The sequence below is a fragment of the Oncorhynchus clarkii genome, chromosome 4 (genome assembly GCF_045791955.1).
Source record: "Oncorhynchus clarkii lewisi isolate Uvic-CL-2024 chromosome 4, UVic_Ocla_1.0, whole genome shotgun sequence".
Taxonomy (NCBI): domain Eukaryota; kingdom Metazoa; phylum Chordata; class Actinopteri; order Salmoniformes; family Salmonidae; genus Oncorhynchus; species Oncorhynchus clarkii.
This window is the reverse complement of record NC_092150.1, coordinates 18742932-18762376: the sequence shown is the minus strand read 5'-3', so window position 1 is coordinate 18762376 and position 19445 is coordinate 18742932. Positions and strand designations below refer to the sequence as shown.

Sequence of the window (19445 nt, the reverse complement as noted above, 5' to 3'; positions counted from 1 at the left end):
CTCACCTGCTCTTCTTTTTCTTTGCTATGAAACACGCTAGTGTGTTTGGTCTTCAGTCTGTTGAGTGTAGAATAGCTCAGCCTACTCATTGATTGCCCCTATTTTAGTGAAATTGCATGAGGCATTGCACTCCTATAAATTGTGAAATACAGCATTGTGATAGCTATAGCCAACCTCTTGACATTTCCGATGCATGGTTCTGACTGTCTGCCTGGTGGCCTACATGCCTACCTATACCTATCTGTATCCCTCCAATCTCTCTCCCCCGTTCTCTTTCTTTGTTGTGAAATATGTAAGTTTGTTCTTGTGATACAATTATATTTAAGAGGTGTGCTCTGTATGTCAGATATCTGAATGAACACTGCAATTATCTACCTATTCAGTGTCTTTTACTAGTCAAAAAAACTAGCTAGGACCCACCCAGGTTGTCTTGCATCTATGTGTTTAAGCAACATCACCTCCGCAACGCTGACCCTGTGCTTAGTCCCCTCCTGTACTTCCTGTTCCCCCATGACTGCATTGTCACCCACGACTCCAACACCATCAAGTTTGCTGACGACACGACGGTGATAGGCCTGCTCACCGGTGATGATGACTCAGCTTACAGGGAGAAGGTCAGTGACCTGGCAGTGTGGTGCTAGAACAACAACCTCTCCCTCAACGTAAGACCAAGGAACTGACCGTGGACTACAGGAAGGGAGGGGAGGGGGGGGGGGGGCGAGCAAACCCCCATCCACATCGACGGGGCCACAGTGGAGCAGGTCGAGAGGTTCAAGTTCCTTGGTGTCCATATCACTAAACACTTAAAATGGTCCAAACACACGTGCAGTCGTGAAGGCGGCGCGGCAACGCCTCTTCCGCCTCAGGAGGTTGAAAACATTTGGCCCTCAAGTCCTCAAAAGGTTGTACAGCTGCACTATTGAGAGCATTTCAACTGGCTGCATCACTGCCTGGTATGGCAATAGCACTGTCCTCGATCGCATGGCGCTACAGAGGGTGGTATGGACAGTCCACATCTGGCAAACTGATGTTTTGCAACAAACATTGCTGTGCTCATGTACCAGTCATTTACTTGCTAAATGTAGTTATACACGTGCCGTGTTTAACGAATCATCAAGTCGAAAATGTCAAGTTTCCTACTAGCATGTAAAATGAGCCGACCGACAGCGTCATTGCGTTTTGGTATACCAGAAGTACATTAATTTCCAATAGAACACTGCATTTGCCTTACAGCATTGTGTTGCAGAGGCAGTGCGTTCTGTGTGGTGCATAAACTTATGCATCAAATTGTATGCTTAGATTTGACACAAACAGTAGCAAAAGGGGAATGTTTCAACTTTTGTTGTACACACATCCAGTAAAAAAAAATATTAATGCAGTGATGCTGTCGGTCTCAGAGGCGTAACGCCTCAATCACACTTAGACCATCATTGCTCAAAATGCTAAGCAGCATCATCTAGATATGATTGCAAAAAACGTTCAACATTCACCTTCTGCTATTATTTCGGTCATGCTGTCTACGCATGCAATTTGATTCATACTGTACGTTCGATAACTCCAACATATGCACCACATAGAACGCACTGCAACGCAATGCTGCAAGGAAAACACATTGTTCCATTGGAAATTAATGTACTGTACTTCTGGTGTAGCAAAACGTAATGACGCCGTCAGTGTGATAGAGGCATAATGGTGATACAATGTATACTTGCAGAAACTTCATATGGATACAAATGTTTACAATTAACTCTTAGAGGAAACAGAAAGGTATTCCAAGAATAAGGTCTTTGAACAGCTATTAAATATTGATGTATACAATTTAATAAAAAGTTTCACAAAATAATTCCCATGGTCAGTAATTCAAGTAACTTAACTACTGTATGTTAACAAAAATTATAAACTGGGTGGTTCGAGCCCTGAATGCTGACTGGCCGACAGCCGTGGTATATCAGACCGTATACCACGGGTATGACAAAACATTTATTTTTACTGCTCTAATTACGTTGGTAACCAGTTTATAATAGCAATAAGGCACTTTGGAGGTTTGTAGTATATGGATAATATACAACGGCTAAGGGCTGTATCCAGGCACTCCGCATTGCATTAGAACAGCCCTTAGTGATGGAATATTGGTCATATACCGCACCCATTGGGCCTTATTCCTGAACTTCAGGCTAGACATTCTACACAATGTTCTCGATGCTGCTTCATTGTTTGGGGCAATAGAGTTCCTGAACTCTTGTCAATCCAAGCTGCTCCTCTTCCAAGGCCTGTTGAATCTGAACCGTCTGGCGACTGACCAATGATGACAGCTCCAATAACTCCGAAAACCCCCTGTGAAGAAGTAAATCCTATGGTCACCAAAACAAACCCACTACATGTTCATTCATTTATTGTCAATCATATCTTTGGAATACATAAGTGTCTTCAAGTGATTGGTCTTGAGCGGTTTAAAACACGTACCCTTATGCGTGAATGCAAATACACCAGGCAAAGAGCAAGCTGATCATTCATAATGGTTTCAAAAGACTTAAACTAAATATGACATGTCTTAAGTCACTGTAATCTATGTTTTTACCCTGAGAGCTGCTTGCTGATGTCCTGTGCAGCAGTTTTCATCCCTCTCAGGCACTCAGCAGATTTCTCATTGCCATGGTGAGCTCCCTGGGTGCACTGCAGCAACACTTCCTCACTCTCCTTCAGGCTAGCAGTGGCTTTATCTGAATGGGTAGGAACCACGGTTTTTGTATACAAACACATTCATTGGGGGGGGAATCCTATGCATAATAAGTAAATCCAGCTAACGCCAAGGTTCTCTTCACTTTCCAGTAATGTGGCAAATTGAACGGAATAATACCAACCCAGAAATGTCATTCTATCCCCGTCAATGTAGAAGTTCTTCACTGGCAGCTCATGTCGTGTGGTGTCAACTGCGGTGGCAAAATACTTGTATTCCTGTGTGAACTGCTTGGCGGCATCAGCCACAGGAGTTAGTGCTGTGATCTGAAAATATAAAATGTCTGATTATTCCAAATCAAATCATAGATCAGATTATTTTACAACAAGCAATTTGTATTTTTAGAATTCATATCAACAACCATACCATAATGATAACACAAAAAAAAAAACACAGGATAACAAATTGTTTTTACATCAATCAAAGTTTGTTTAGGCTGTATTTGGAGAGAAATGACTTCTGACCTGTAAATCGAGCAGGTCGTCCAGCTGCTTGTTCTTCTCCAGGAGGAGGTACTGGCGCTTCTTCTCGTGGACTTCTTTCCGTAGCAGCTCCTCTTCGTCCATCACGGCTATAATACGCCCCTCTGCCTCCGCCTTCAATTTCTGGCTATTATTCTCCATCTGAATTCGCAGAACCATCAGAGTAGTTAAAGAGGGAAAAAAAAGGTTAACCTTAGGGGGTGAAATACCAATAAAACATGTGATTAAGAAATATACCAAATATAATAGTTACCTTGGCTGTGAGGTAAGCCAACAAGAAGGTCTGCATCTCTAGGAGTCTCTTTTCGTGTTCATCGTTTCTTTCAGGTTCTACTGCTGCATTTGGTAACACTGTCTTGTCTGTAATATAGGTGAGACATAGCATCTTAACTGTTGATTCCCAAATGTTGGTTTGTTATCAACATGATCTGAATAAAAGGACAGTTTACCTTTAATGGCAGAGACATCAAAGTCAGGGCGAAGACAGTGACCATCTAAGATTGTGGATTGCAGAATACTTCTTCCTAATTGTGAAGGCTCAAGGACACTGGACATCATTGCTGGAGAATAAAAAGTGTCAAGTAGTAAGTACGCATATAATCTCAGGGCTCTCTACACTAAACTCCACATGGCCAAAGACATTGGAAAAATAAACAGGTTGGCCACAGTAGAGTACAGCCAAACATCTCACTAATCACTGGAAGCACTTACGAGTAGGATTGCGAAGTGACTGAGGAGCCATGGAACGCCTTGCAGGAGACCCCACCCGTGGTTTAACACTAACCGGTTTAGGTGAGGCAGGCCTTGGTGGCACAAGGGTGGACTCATTGGTGAGTGAATTGTTCTGTGGAAAGGTACAGGGGTGAAATTTGTTAATTCATTTTGAGAGAACTAACTAACTATTAAATTGAATACAGAGATCAGCAATTGACATGAACTCATAACACTACCTTGGTTAGAGGTGCCTTTTCAACAGGTTGTAGATATCGAGACTTCACTATTGTACCACCAGCTGAAAAAAGGATGTTATTTGTAACATTGATAATTGTAAAACAAGGTTTCATGTGTCATTTAAATTGTTCTTTCTAACTTACATTTTGTTTTATTTCCATTCCCACTGCTGTTTCCTTTGGCTTTGCTGGGGTTTCCAGTTCCACTGCTGTTGCTCTTGCTGTTTTCAATCACAGCTTTGGAACTGAAAATAACATAAAAACGTACACACGTAGCCTAAGGGTAAAGGCAGCTGCTAAAAGTTGATTATGAGACCCACAATATAATGACAGCACATAGCTACGTATCCGTGTTTGTACAGATTTTATAGTAACGTGTCAATACAGCTAGCAGCTGATCACACCATCACACACAGTTACATCAGTAAAATTGCATCAATTTTGATTCAGATTTTGTAAACATACAATTATATTAGCTTTCTACATTGACGAAGAACATGTTCAGCTACCTTTTTGAATCTCCAATGGTAAGTTTCTGACTTTTAGGAACCGATGACACTCTTCTTGACGCCATTTTACTTTCAAGTGAACCGCGTGTACAACAACGTTAATGTTCGGCTTGAAACAAATCCTAGGATGAGGTTCTAGCCTGTGTTACTTGTTCAACAAATACAATATTGTTTGTTGAAATAAAAAATGCAAAATGTACTTATGAACTCGTTTAGATTTATGTACAATAAATATGGACCACTATTAACGTTACTTTTATGCTACATTTTCTAGAAACCTCTCGGGTTCTAGTTGTACCATCGGACAGAATTGAAGGATGCACATAAACAGGAAGCACATTTACTTGTCTTCAAAATAGTTGAATCATGATGAACAAAGCCAAAACGATACGCGCTACTGTTTTACACCTCGCTTATTAACCAAACTGCACAGCGACATTTTCAAAAACATTGACATGGTAAGTTTGTTGATTGCAATACATTTGTTTGAGACAACAACATGCAGTTTGTATATGAAAGCTAGTTAGCTGGCTAACGCTAATTTGCCTCGTGTGGGTTACCTGAACAACATAGGCGACACCGGACAAGAATCTAGTTATAATTAAGCACAACGGCCCGATGAGGTGTGGTATATGGCCAATATACCACGGCAAAGGGCTGTTCTTTTCATGACGCAACGAGGAGTGCCTGGACACAGGCCTTAGCCGTGGTAAATTGGCCATATATTACAAACCCCCGAGGTGCCTTATTGCTATTATAAACTGGTTGTGTAACCTTTTATTTAATTTGTTAAGTCAGTTTAAGAACTAATTCTTTTTTTACAATGATGGTCTACACCAATGTAATTAGAGCAGTAAAAATACATGTATAAAGTTAGCTAGGTAGTAAACATAGCTAGCTAAAAATGTTGTCAGGTTCTTCAAAACATTTTGTAACCATGTCAGTGTAACACCACCTCCCCAAAATAGTTCGCTATTAGCAAGTTAACTGAGACAAACTACTGTTACCAGCTAATAAAATAAACTATTACTGTAGTTATTTTTTTTGCTAATGTTGTTCACCACTCACAGGTCTTTTTTTTGTCTTCCCATTCTCTCCATCCTAGGTACCCACAGATTTTCAAGCATTGGTCCATCGATTTTATGCCGTTCAAGCTGAAAGGGTTGAAGCGTACAGGCTTTTTGACGAGTAAGTAGGCCTGCATTATTTTCAGTTGATGCATAGATGCACTTCCTGCCTTTCTGTTCACTTAAAGTAGGTAAAGATGGACTAACATGTTTATTTCTCTCCAGAGGCCATGAAGCATACTTGAGGACAGGGCCCCACTATGACTTTGACCACTACAGGCAGCTGGTACATGAGATAACGCAGGCTTTCTGTGGCCTCTCAAAGGAGGTGCTAGAGATAAAGGAGCGGCTGCACCAAGACTTCGACCGTCCAGATCTCTCCGAACACATTGACAAGCTGCAGAAAAAAGAAAAGCAGAAGCTTGAACTGGTAACAACTCTCTTACCTAGTACACTGACCTGAGATATGCTTTAAGGAAACTCCTGACCTGTAAAACGACTAACTGAAATTGAACTTATCGTAACCAACACCGTAACCAAATTTTAGCCTGTACCAGTCAGTTTGTGCTATCCTTCCATCTTCTTGTCACTCATTGTCATGCCAAACATTGCTTGACTATGAACAATGGAGTTGGCAAGATCTGGGACCAGGCCCCCAGTGTGCACTTGCTCGCTCTTCCCAAATTGAAGGATTGTATCGGTGTAAACATGGGCAAAATTAATTGTGTAGCATATTTTTTACACCAGGTTTAGTGGGAATGAATCTAAATGCTGCCTCTGTTGCTGTAACAGTGCTCAGTTGACTGATGTTGGCGCTTAGGGATTACATATGGATATCAAGCATTGAGTTTTATATAGCTTATGAGTTTTCAGTTGAACATGCATATTTTTGCAGTGCAGTGTTCTGCAATTCCAGTCCTGGAAATCTACTGGATGTGCTTGCTTTTATTCTAGACCATCAATATCACACCTGATTCAAATCATGATCTTCACACTCTAGGCCATGATTAGCAGAATCCGGTGTGTTACTGAAGAGCTGGAACAAATACCTGCACGCCCAGTGGCTCTCTAGGACCTGTTTTGAGGTTTCTGCAATACTGCATCACCTCCAAGGTTCATCATCAGACTTCCATCAATCAGCCACAAGGGGTCAGATTTCTCCTCTGAGAATGTATCCCATCCGGTATTTCCTGCTTCATCAGTGTTCATTGTTCAGCAATTGAATATAACAATAATGAATTTACCTCGTCATCAATAGAGAGAAGCAATTGTGCAACAATTGACACATAGTAGACATATTTTAATGATCATGCTTTGTAATGCACAATTGTAATGTGAAGCTCAATCTGTCAGTAAAAATGGGAATTTAACAAGATTTAAATCATGTCTTACATTTTCCATACTATCAATTTTCATAACGTCAGAAGTCTGGCATTGACTTTCCTTCTTCTGGATCTAGGCTAGTGGCAAGGCCCCCACATTTTTGTGATAGCCCTACCCCACATCCCAAATGTCTCCCATTTCATTAAATGGATTGTTGTATTTTACTGCAAAAGTGGTTAATTTGATAGATATTGTGAGACACCCCCCTAAACTCAGTGCAGAATAATGCCTGGCTGGGGGGGGGGGGGGGGGGGGGGGGGCTGTATAAGCTTATGTAACCCACTATTGCAAGAGCTGATATTGCTCAAATGTAATACAAGTAGGCACTTGTCTGTCCTACATGAACAATCTTAATGCATCTTGGGAATATACACCTGTAAACACAAAGATACAATGTCAACTATGAGTATTTATGATGAATGTAAGCTTTGCTTTTTGGTAGCTGATTAGTGAAATTTGCTCTAATTCGGTGCTGTATGGTCCTGCCTGACAAGAATACATACAGGGACACATGGATTTTGATGTGGCTATTGTAATCTGCTCTAAGGAAAAAAAGTGGGCTCAGAAATCAGAATTAGATTATTGGGGGTCCAAGGTTCCTTGGATTTTGTTACTTTAGCCCCTACTCTTGTGATTAAGTCACAGATTGTCTTTGGGGCCACGATGGATTTGACCTTAATTCCAATATGCCGTCAAATCCAATATGGCTGCCATAGTACCATTTTTATGGAGGTTAAATAACGTGTAAACATCCTGGGGACCATGACACCACATCTCAAGAATGTCCTTTGGAATATACCAGGGACTAGACAAAACCTCCAGGGGACCATGACACAGCGTACGAACCACTTTAGCAGGCGACCATTTTGTGACGTTCCGGGGACGTCCTTATGACTCATTGTTTGCAGGGACGTTCCCTTGGGAACATCATGCAACGTCCTAATGACTAGTTATGTTGAAGTCCTGAGAACGTCCTTAAAAGGTCCTCCGTTACGTCCTGGAAGCTTACAGGGAACTAGGCAAAGGTCACCCAGAGAATGTTCCCTTGGGACCATCATGCGACGTCCCATTGTGGTCATTGAACTTCTCATGGATAACATGCTATCAGAACCAAATAAAACCCTTTTTATAAAGTGCCCTAATGGACATAAAAATACCTTTTTTTTAATATAAAGGTTATACTGCACCAAACCGGGACGTGTACTGAACACCCTCTTATGTTCCTGAGGTTAATGTTATGTTTAAATGTTTCTAGAGTGGGATAAACGTCGAGCTGAATCCATTGAAATTCAAGATGAACTATGCATATTCATGAGGTCGACGAACTTGAAATACCTTCGCTATAAAATGCAGGAGGTTGAAGACAACCAAGCTCATCTTTATATCAGAGTTGTGCTTGTTATTCACGCGTATCTGGTTAGACTGGTCCCACCTGATTTCGCCTCGTCCCGCCTGCCATCTTTCAGGATATGTATTTCCATTGTTAGTGGTCACTCTACCATCTTGTCAATATAATGGATCATCTTTGACCATTCCACCAAAGACCGTGATGCCCCTCTGACAGTCATGGGGGCGACGCTGGGAAAACATTTTATGTCCGCGCTACAGACAGCTATATCGATCTGCTAATACCGGACTACTACTTTTGTCAAGAAAAAAAAATGTCTTCTTGTCCAAGAGATTTACACTGATATCAAAATGTTGCTCCAGGGTATGGCTACCTGAACCAGACCTTATTTTTAAGTGTTTCTAAAGTCCCCTATGGGAAAAATGAATGGTGGAAAAACGATTGGAACCATTTCCTTGTTTGATGCTAGGTTTTATTAGTATTATAATGTGGTACTCTATAGGGAACTTTGTATTTGTAGTCAACTTAGTTATCGGTGTTCAGAGTGAGACGGATAAACAGCTTGACTGTACAGTTGAAGTTGGAAGTTTACATACACCGTAGCCAAATATATTTAAACTCAGTTTTTCACAATTCCTGACATTTAATCCTAGTAAAAATACTTTATTTTAAGAATGTGATGTCAGAATAATAGTATAGAATTATTTATTTAAGCTTTTATTTATTTCATCACATTCCCAGTGGGTCAGTTTACATGCACTCAATTAGTATTTGGTAGCATTGCTTTTAAATTGTATAACTTGGATCAAACATTTTGGGTAGCCTTCCACAAGCTTCCCACAATAAGTTGGGTGAATTTTGGCCCATTCCTCCTGACAGAGCTGAAGTAACTGAGTCAGGTTTGTAGGCCTCCTTGCTGGCACACGCTTTTTCAGTTCTGCCCACAAATGTTCTATAGGATTGAGGTCAGGGCTTTGTGATGGCCACTCTAATACCTTGACTTTGTTGTCCTTAAGCCATTTTGCCACAACTTTGGAAGTGTACTTGGGGTCATTGTCCATTTGAAAGACCCATTTGTGACCATGCTTCAACTTTCTGACTGATGTCTTGAGATGTTGCTTCAATATATCCACATAATTTTCTTTCCCCATGATGCCATCTATTTTGTGAAGTGCACCAGTCCCTCCTGCAGCAAAGCACCCCCCACAACATGATGCTGCCACCCCCGTGCTTCACGGTTGGGATGGCGTTATTCGGCTTGCAAGCCTCCCCCTTTTTCCTCCAAACATAACAATGGTCATTTTGGCCAAACAGTTCTATTTTTGTTTCATCAGACCAGAGGACATTTCTCCAAAAACTACGATCTTTGTCTCCATGTGCAGTTGCAAATCGTAGTCTGCCTTTTTTATGGTGGTTTTGGAGCAGTGGCTTCTTCCTTGCTGAGCCGCCTTTCAGGTGATGTCGATATAGGACTCGTTTTACTGTGGATATAAATCATTTTGTACCGGTTTCCTCCAGCATCTTCACAAGGTCCTTTGCTCCTGTTCTGGGATTGATTTGCACTTTTCGCATCAAAGTATGTTCGTCTCTTGGAGACAGAACGCGTCTCCTTCCTGAGCGGTATGACGGCTGCGTGGTCCCATGGTGTTTATACTTGCGTACTATTGTTTGTACAGATGAACCGGGTACCTTCAGGAGTTTGGAAATTGCTCCCAAGGATGAACCAGACTTGTGGAGGTCTAGAATTATTTTTCTGAGGTCTTGGCTGATTTCTTTTGATTTTTCCCATGATTTTTAGCAAATAGGCACTGAGTTTGAAGGTAGGCCTTGAAATACATCCACAGGTACACCTGACTCAAATGATGTCAATTAGCCTATCAGAAGTTTCTAAAGCCATGACATCGTTTTCTGGAATTTTCCAAGCCGTTTAAAGGCACAGTCAACTTAGTGTATGTAAACTTCTGACCCACTGGAATTGTGATACAGTGAAATAATCTGTCTGTAAGCAATTGTTGGGATAATTACTTGTCATGCACAAAGTAGATGTCCTAACCAACTTGCCAAAACTATAGTTTGTCAACAAGACATTTGTCGAGTGGTTGAAAAATGAGTTTTAATTACCCCAATCTAAGTGTATGTAAACGTCTGACTCCAACTGTATGTTTATCAGAGATCTTCTGTGTGTAAAGTGATGCGGAACAGCAAAAAATCTAACGCACTTAGCTGATCCACGAGTGGTCTGAGTCAGTTGGTAAATAACAAGCGTTTTCAGTGCAACTTTACTAATGATGGTTTTGGGAAACAACTCAGCGACTTAACAATGTGCCTACAAAGGTTCTAATGATAAACTTAGCCTTAAGATGCTTTTGGGAAACCGGACCCTGGATGATCTAATTTTTTCCCCACCTTTATTTAACCAGGTAGGATAGTTGAGAGCAAGTTCTCATTTGCAACTGCTACCTGGCCAAGGTAAAGTAAAGCAGTTTGACACACAACAACTGCGTTACACGTGGAATAAACAAACATATAGTAAAAAAAGTATATTCTGTATGTGCAAATAAGGGAGGTAAGGTCATAAATTGGCCATGGTGGCAAAGTAATTACAATATAGCTATTAAACAAGAATGGTAGATATGCAAAAGATGAATGTGCAAGTAGAGATACTGGGGTGCAAAGCAGCAAAATAAATACAGTATGGGGATGAGGTAGTTGGATGGGCTATTTACAGGTGTAGTGATATGTGAGCTGCTCTGACAGCTGATGCTTAAAGTTAGTGAGGGAGATATGAGTCTCCAGCTTCAGTGATTTTTGCAGTTAATTCCAGTCATTGGCAGCAGAGAACTGGAAGGAAAGGCGGCCAAAGAAAGAATTGGCTTTGGGGGTGACCAGTGAGATATAACTGCTGGAGCGCGTGCCACAGGTGGGTGCTCCAGATTGGTGACCACATTGGTGACCAATGAGCTGAGATAAGGCGGGGCTTTACCTAGCAGAAACTTGTAAATGACCTGGAGCCAGTAGGTTATGAAGAGTATGAAGTGAGTGCCAGCCAATGAGAGTGTACAGGTCGCAGTGGTGGGTAGTGTATGGGGCTTTGGTGACAAAACGGATGGCACTGTGATAGACTGCATCCAATTTGTTGAGCAGAATGCTGGAGGCTATTTTGTAAATTACATTGTCGAGGATCAGTAGGATGGTCAGTTTTACGAGGGTATATTTGGCAGCATGGGTGAAAGATGCTTTGTTGCGAAATAGGAAGCAGATTCTAGATTACATTTTGGATTGGAGATTCTTAATGTGATTCTGGAAGGAGAGTTTAGCTGACACCTAGAATATGTGGACAACTACAAATACCTAAGTCCGAACCGTCCAGAGTAGTGATGCTGGACGTGCGGGCAACAATCGGTTGAAGAGCATGCATTTAGTTTTACTTGCATTTATTAGCAGTTGGAGGCCACGGAAGGAGAGTTGTATGGCATTGAAGCTCGTCTGGAGGTTAGTTAACAGTGTCCAAGAAGGGGCCAGAAGTATACAGAATGGTGTCATCTGTGTAGAGGTGGATCAGAGAATCACCAGCAGCAAGAGCAACATCATAGAGAGTCGGTCTGAGAATTGAATACTGTGGCGCCCCCATAGAGACTGCCAGAGGTCCGGACAACAGGCCCTCTGATTTGACACACTGAACTCTATCAGAGAAGTAGTTGGTGAACCAGGCGAGGCAATCATTTGAGAAACCAAGGTTGTTGAGTCTCCCAATAAGAATGTGGTGATTGACAGAGTCGAAAGACTTGGCCAGGTCGATGAATACGGCAGTATTGTCTCTTATCGATGGCAGTTATATTGTTTAGGACTTTGAGCATGGCTGAGGTGCACCCATGACCAGCTCTGAAACCAGATTGCATAGCGGAGAAGGTACGGTTGGATTCTAAATGGTCGGTAAACTGTTTGTTGACTTTGCTTTCAAAGACCTTAGAAAGGCAGGGTAGGAAAGATCTGTAGCAATTTGGGTCTAGAGTGTCTCCCCCTTTGAAGAGGGGGATGACCGCGGTAGCTTTCCAATCTTTTGGAATCTCAGACAATACGAAAGAGGTTGAACAGGCTAGTAATAGGGGTTGCAACAATTTTGGCAGAGCATTTTAGAAAGAGGGTCCAGATTGTCTAGCCCTGCTGATTTGTAGGGGTCCAGATTTTGCAGCTCTTTCAGAAAGTCAGCTATCTGGATTTGGATGAAGGAGAAATGGGGAGGCTTGGGTGAGTTGCCGTGGGGGGAGGAGGGCTGTTGATCGGGGTAGGGGTAGCCAGGTGGAAAGCATGGCCAGCCGTAGAAAATGCTTATTGAAATCCTCAATTATACTTGATTTATCGGTGGTGACAGTGTTTCCTAGCCTCAGTGCAGTGGGCAGCTGGGAGGAGGTGCTCTTATTTTCCATGGACTTTACAGTGTCCCAGAGTTTGCTACAGGATGTACATTTCTGCTTGAAAAGGTAGCCTTAGCTTTCCTAACTGCCTGTGTATATTGGTTCCAAACTTCCCTGAAAAGTTGCATATCACGGGGGCTATTCAATGCTAATCTAGAACGCCACAGGATGTTTTTGTGCTGGTCAAGGGCAGTCAGGTCTGGAGAGAACCAAGGACTATATCTGTTCCTGGTTCCTCATTTTTTGAATGGGGCATGCTTATTTAAGATGGTGAGGAAGGCACTTTTTTTTTTGTTTTTTTTTGTTGAATTTTACCCCTTTTTCTCCCCAATTTCGTAGTATCCAATTGTTGTAGTAGCTACTATCTTGTCTCATCGCTACAACTCCCGTACGGGCTCGGGAGAGACGAAGGTTGAAAGTCATGCGTCCTCCGATACACAACCAACCAAGCCGCTGCTTCTTTAACACAGCGCACATCCAACCCGGAAGCCAGCCGCACCAATGCGCCTGAGGAAACACAGTGCACCTGGCCACCTTGGCTAGCGTACACTGCGCCCAGCCCGCCACAGGAGTCGCTGGTGCGCGATGAGACAAGGACACCCCTACCGACCAAGCCCTCCCTAACCCGGGCGACGCTAGGCCAATTGTGCGTCGCCGGTTACGACAGAGCCTGGGCGCGAACCCAGGACTCTGATGGCACAGCTGGCGCTGCAGTACAGCGCCCTTAACCACTGCGCCACCCGGGAGGCCCAGGAAGGCACTTTTAAAGAATAACCAGGCATCCTCTGCTGAAGGGATGAGGTCAGTATCCTTCCAGGATACCCGTGCCAGGTCGATTCGAAAGTCCTGCTCGCTGAAGAGTTTTATGGAGTGTTTGACAGTGATGAGGGATGGCCGTTTGACCGCAGACCCATTACGGATGCAGGCAGAGATCGCTGAGATATTGGTTGAAAACAGCAGAGGTGTGTTTGGAGGCCAAGTTGGTTAGGATGATATCTATGAGGGTGCCCGTGTTTATGGATTTGAGTTTGTAGCTGGTAGGTTCATTGATCATTTGTGTGAGATTGAGGGCATCAAGCTTAGATTGTAGGATGGCCGGGGTGTTAAGCATGTCCCGGTTTAGGTCACCTATCAGCACGAGCTCTGAAGATGGATGGGGGGGCAATCAATTCACATATGGTGTTCAGGGCACAGCTGGGGGCAGAGGGTGGTCTATAGCAAGCGGCAACGATGAGAGACTTGTTTCTGGAAAGGTGGATCGTTTTTTAAATGTTTTATATATACACGTCAGTCAGTTAAGAACACATTCTTATTTTCGATGACGGCCTAGGAACGGTGGGTTAACTGCCTCGTTCAGGGGCAGAATGACAGATTTTCACCTTTGTCCGCTCGGGAGATCCAATCTTGCAACCTTAGTTACTAGTGCAACGCAATAACGACCTGCCTCTCTCTCGTTGCACTCCACAAGGAGACTGTTACGCAAATGCAGTAAGCCAAGGTAAGTTGCTAGCTAGCATTAAACTTATCTTATAAAAAACAATCAATCATAACCACTAGTTAACTACACATGGTTGATATTACTAGATATTATCTAGCGTGTCCTGCGTTGCATATAATCTGACTGAGCATACAAGTATCTGACTGAGCGGTTGTAGGCAGAAGCAGGCGCATAAACATTCATTCAAACAGCACTTTCTTTGCGTTTTGCCAGCAGCTCTTCGTTGTGTCTCAAGCATTGCGCTGTTTATGACTTCAAGCCTTTCAACTCCCGAGATGAGGCTGGTGTAACCGAAGTGAAATGGCTAGCTAGTTAGCGCGCGCTAATAGCGTTTCAAACGTCACTCGCTCTGAGGCATCTAGTAGTTGTTCCCCTTGCTCTGCATGGGTAACGCTGCTTCGATGGTGGCTGTTGTCGTTGTGTTGCGGTTCGAGCCCAGGGAGGAACGAGGAGAGGGACGGAAGCTGTACTGTTACACTGGCAATACTAAAGTGCCTTTAAGAACATCCAATAGTCAACGGTTAAAGAAATACAAATGGTATAGAGGGAAATAGTCCTATAATTCCTATAACTACAACCTAAAACTTCTTACCTGTGAATATTGAAGACTCATGTTAAAAGGAACCACTAGCTTTCATATGTTCTCATGTTCTGAGCAAGGAACTGAAACGTTAGCTTTCTTACATAGCACATATTGCACTTTTACTTTCTTCAACACTTTGTTTTTGCATTATTTAAACCAAATTTAACATGTTTCATTATTTATGAGGCTAAATTGATTTTATTGATGTATTATATTAAGTTAAAATAAGTGTTCATTCAGTATTGTTATTGTCATTATTATAAATCAAATAAAAATCGGTATCAGCTTTTTTTGGTCCTCCAATTATCGGTATTGGTGTTGAAAAATCATAATTGGTTGACCTCTAGTACAGGCCTGGATAGTAAGACAGCCTGCAGAGTTCTATCTCTGCAGTAGACTGCAACACCGCACCCTTTGGCAGTTCTATCTTGTCGGAAAAAAATGTTATAGTTAGGGATGGAAACTTCAGGGTTTTTGGTGGTAGCACATTCGGGTTGGCAGAGTGTGCTAAGGCATTGAATAAAACAAACTTAGGGAGGAGGCTTCTAATATTAACATGCATGAAACCAAGGCTTTTACGATTACAGAAGTCAACAAATGAGAGCACCTGGAGAGTAGGAGTGGAGCTAGGCACTGCAGAGTGACCTCTACATCACCAGAGGAACAGAAGGGTACGGCTAAAGGCTATCAGAACTGGTTGTCTAGTACGTTTGTAACAGAGAGTAAAAGGAGCAGGTTCTGGGTGCGATAGAATAGATTCAAGGCAAAATGTACAGACAAACGTATGGTAGGATGTGAGTACATTGGAGGTAAATCTACGCATTGAGTAATGATGAGAGATTGTCTCTTGAGACCAGGTGATGTCACCGCATATGTGGGAGGTGGAACTAAATGGTAAGGCATATTGAGCAGGGCTTGAGGCTCTACAGTGAAATAAGACCACCACTAACCAGGACAGTAATGGACAACGCATATTGATATTAGGGAGAGGCATGCGTAGCCGGGTGATCATAGGGGTCCAGTGAGTGGTTGGGCTGGCTGGAGACACGGCGATTCAGACAGCTAGCAGAAGGGCCTTAGGGAGGTCTCAACGAAGGAAAGTCTGTTTTAGCCTCCACGTGCGGTGACGTTGAAAGACCAGTCGTGATGAATTATTATATTCAGCTAACAGTCCAATATGCTCTAGACAGCTAGCGGGCTGCGGATAGCAGATGGGCATTCAGGCGACGTTGCAATGTAGGGGCCAGTTGAGTACCCCCTCGAGCAGATTACGTCGTAGTCAAGTCGTGAAGGATCGGCGGGGTTCCGTGCCCTGTACTGGCAGTAGAAGGGGTCCGGGTATTGTAGCCCAGGAGGGGCTGATGGGCCTCTTCAGCTCTAGGCTAATTGGTGCTTTGTTTTGTGACAGACGTTAGTGTCACTGGAATTTCATAATTCCAATATGTTTTCATTAATTAAATCACTCAGTCTATTTTATAAGAATTAAGATGCCTATTTGCATAAAATATACAGACCAGTCTTAGATAATAGTATTTATTCTCTGCCATGTAACCACGAACAACAGTTTAAATACAAAATATGACGTCATAGGTTATAAAACGTCCTTCCTCCTATCAACCAGGACCAGAGAAGTTCAAGCGTTTATTCCAACCCACTAGCTCGCTCACCCCAGACACACACTTATCTAGATTAACTTCTGGAATCTTCACCTTCATCCATCACTATTTAGAAGACAGTTCCAGATAATGGAAAACCCAGGAAAACACTCTCTGCCTTATCTAAACATCCCAGAGCTAAGTTGAGTCGGTTCAACCATAGGTTAACAACCCTTTTTGCTAACTTAAAAACCCACAATTCCAGTCCTCTCCAACCTGGCTGGAATGGTATTTATTTTATTTAATTACCCCGTTTCATGCTCCACAATCCCTTCCTTATGAATTAATATTGTTAATCAGATTTAAGAGTAAGTTTCATTAGTTATAGTTCTATTTAAAATGTAGATGTTGTTTAGTCATTATTCATAAAATTCCTAACAGTTAACCAGGAGTAGCAACTCTGATTGCAGCTAGCTAGCTGCGACGATCCAGGTGAAAAGGTTCAGAGCTTGCAGTAGGAACCTGGGAAATGGAGAGAAAATAGGTATGGTATGCTCTGGTTTGAGTCGCGTTGTACGAACTGGCGAGAGCTTTCCGAGCTAAAGGTCAGTTGATGACCGCTAGCAGTGGTTAGCTGACTACTAGCTAGTGAGGTGGCCTGCCTCTGTTGGGGGATTCCAGTTCTGAGGTAAATAAAAATACTTTAGAAAAAAACAGATCCACACCACATTGGGTGAGGAGGGTATTTAAGTTGATTTTTCATGCCTAATTAGCCTGTGGGTGAGTTTTATTTTATGTGGAATGTGGCAAAAAGTCCTGCAGTTCTGTCCTACATAGTCCTTTGGAAGTCGGTTTGGATGATAATTTGGCTGATATTAACCGAGTAGTTGGCTGTGATTGCGGTCTGAGGCAGGCCCAGAAGGAGATGAGAGTAACTGAACCGGTGAGGCGGCCTCAGGTTAGAGGTTACTTTTGTAGGTCATAGACTGACTAAGAAGCATTATGTGGGATGTAGCACAGCTCCATATACATTTGAAGATGATCCCTGGACTGTAGAGGGTTTGCAGAGGAGGTGGAGCTTGTTAAGCAAAGTGCGCAAAGGCCACGAAGTCAATCCCCAGCTACTGTAAACGATGACATACAGCATCTTTGTTTATATTTGACCATTCTAAGGGGCCTCTTGTTTGCCATAGATGGCATATATCCTTAAACAGATGTTGGGATTACTGCAAAGTTTCCCAGACAATGTATGAGTCAGCTTAACCTGAACAGTTTCAGAGTGCACCTGTACATCCTAATGTGGATCACGAATGCAGTGAGCCAGCGTAAGGTCATGTTCGATTCAGGCAGCCGTATTGGATTATCAATGAATCAAAGCTCACTTCTAAATGATAAGGAGGTGACTTAATTAAGAGCCCAATCCTGGAGGGGCAATTTAACAAACAGCAGGGGCACGTTTTAGAGTTAGGGAGAGGGTGTCTGAGTCCAGGGTTGGATTTTCTTCCCTTTCGTTGGAGGTCCCAGTTGTCTCATTGATCCTCAGAGGCTTGTAACTTGGAATATTTGGTGTTGCCATGCCGAGCAGTCTGTAGCCTTTAAAAAAAAAATATCCAGACAAAGATTTGAGTAATTATGGAAGGCATATTGAATTCCCAACTAAGTTGAATTGCACCAAAATAGTCTTCAGTACAGGTCATAAGAACAGTACACATCTGAAATATGTCTAAATTAAAATATCTCTATATACAAGTGATTTAACCACCATTTAATGGAATTTTGGCCGCCATATTGGAAAAGGAGGCACATCTAGGGGTGTCCCTAATGTAACTGCAAGAGTAGGGGCTGAACAAATAAAAATACAGTTTTCAGTGTCTGAGCCCACTTGTCTTATTTGGAGCTGATTAGATTACAATAGCCACAACATCAAAACACTTGTAACTGTGTTTGTGTCAGGCAGAACCATACAGCACTGAATAAGAGTAGATTTTATTTGGAAAGCTGTCCTTTTAATCAGCTACTAAAAAAGGAAGGCTTACATGCATCATAAATATATTTATTTACATATATATTTCCGCCTATTGTATCTCTGTGTTTACAGGTCTAAGATGCATTATGCTATCCTTATGTTTGTGGGTATATGAAGGACCGATTACAGACTACTTCTGTTCCAAATTTGAGCAATATCAGAGCTTGCAATATTGCGTTACATGAGCTTATGTGCCCCCCCCCACTCCAGCCAGGCATTATTCTGCAGTTTTTAAAAAGTTTAAGTCACAATATCTATCAAATTAACCACTTTGCAGACAGATATTTTTACACAACCATCCAATTCATAAATTGGAGACATAAGAGATGTGAAAAAATATGGTTGTGTTTTGTTCTACGTGGGGGAGGGGTTTCTCAAAAACTAAAGCCCTTTTTGAGGATTGGTCTCTAGTCTGGTCCAGGCTGCTGTTAACATTTGATTGCTCCAGCTCCACGTCTGATAAATGGTTTACACATGTCTCATTGTCCACAGACGGCTAAGCTGCAGCTGGCAAAGCAGAAGGCTCAGGATCACCCAGAAGACGAGGGCTGTCAGGAGAAGATCCAGGAGGTCAAGCAGGAGTAAGAGCAGATTTCACTCTTCCTTTCAGGGCTTTGTCTCCCCATTAACCAACTCATTCCCTCTATGTGCTGACTCAAACTGCTGAGTGTTGAAGCTGCAGGGGCAGCTCAGTGTCTTGTTAAGTTGCTCCATTGCTGTGTGCAATCTCTGATGTCATTTCTCATTAGACCAACCTGCTGTTTGCATGCAGACTACTCACAGGGAATGCATGCAGGGTTCTCCAACCCTGTTCCTGGAGAGCTACCCTCCTGTAGGTATTCGCTCCAACCC

General features: G+C 42.5%; 3 protein-coding genes across 7 annotated transcripts in view; 1 reads left to right on the top strand and 2 right to left on the bottom strand.

Moving 5' to 3' along the window:
• Positions 1 to 1801: 1801 nt before the first annotated feature.
• Positions 1802 to 5860, bottom strand: LOC139406539 (HAUS augmin-like complex subunit 8). 2 transcript variants are annotated; one of them, XM_071149225.1, is made up of 10 exons: positions 5747 to 5860; positions 4314 to 4414; positions 4170 to 4231; positions 3931 to 4063; positions 3669 to 3779; positions 3473 to 3579; positions 3202 to 3360; positions 2862 to 3003; positions 2579 to 2720; positions 1802 to 2334 (listed from the first exon to the last, which is right to left on the bottom strand). In XM_071149225.1, exons 1-10 carry the CDS (start codon positions 5803 to 5805, stop codon positions 2208 to 2210), a joined length of 1143 nt encoding a protein of 380 aa, XP_071005326.1. In that variant the 5' UTR covers positions 5806 to 5860; the 3' UTR covers positions 1802 to 2207. The 2 variants fall into 2 exon arrangements, with proteins under 2 accessions (XP_071005326.1, XP_071005325.1); XM_071149224.1 differs by lacking the exon at positions 5747 to 5860 and adding an exon at positions 4679 to 4810.
• Positions 4431 to 19445, top strand: part of LOC139406540 (required for excision 1-B domain containing) — a 15462-nt gene continuing 447 nt past the window's right edge. The window contains exons 1-4 of one of the 4 annotated variants that reach the window (XM_071149230.1): positions 4431 to 4696; positions 5784 to 5866; positions 5971 to 6175; positions 6746 to 7277. In XM_071149230.1, the coding sequence (XP_071005331.1) occupies positions 4667 to 4696; positions 5784 to 5866; positions 5971 to 6175; positions 6746 to 6817 (390 nt within the window). In that variant the 5' untranslated portion in view covers positions 4431 to 4666 and the 3' untranslated portion in view covers positions 6818 to 7277. Of the gene's footprint in view, positions 4697 to 4996; positions 5137 to 5782; positions 5867 to 5970; positions 6176 to 6745; positions 7278 to 19085; positions 19175 to 19445 lie in introns of those variants that run through there. The other 3 variants (XM_071149227.1, XM_071149228.1, XM_071149229.1) reach the window with 3 other exon arrangements.
• LOC139406537 (cytokine receptor-like factor 1) overlaps positions 17238 to 19445 on the bottom strand; it is a 19511-nt gene continuing 17303 nt past the window's right edge. The window contains exon 8 of the mRNA XM_071149221.1: positions 17238 to 18160. Within this exon, the coding sequence (XP_071005322.1) occupies positions 18003 to 18160 (158 nt within the window). The 3' untranslated portion in view covers positions 17238 to 18002. The remainder of the gene's footprint in view (positions 18161 to 19445) is intronic.

Coding starts and splice junctions, on each gene's coding strand:
- LOC139406539 (XM_071149224.1), bottom strand. CDS start 4,743: ATGGCGTCAAGAAGAGTGTCATCGGTTCCTAAAAGTCAGAAACTTACC. Junction 3,580..3,668: donor TGATGTCTCTGCCATTAAAG/GTAAACTGTCCT, acceptor CCTATATTACAG/ACAAGACAGTGTTACCAAAT. Junction 3,004..3,201: donor ACGACCTGCTCGATTTACAG/GTCAGAAGTCAT, acceptor TTATATTTTCAG/ATCACAGCACTAACTCCTGT.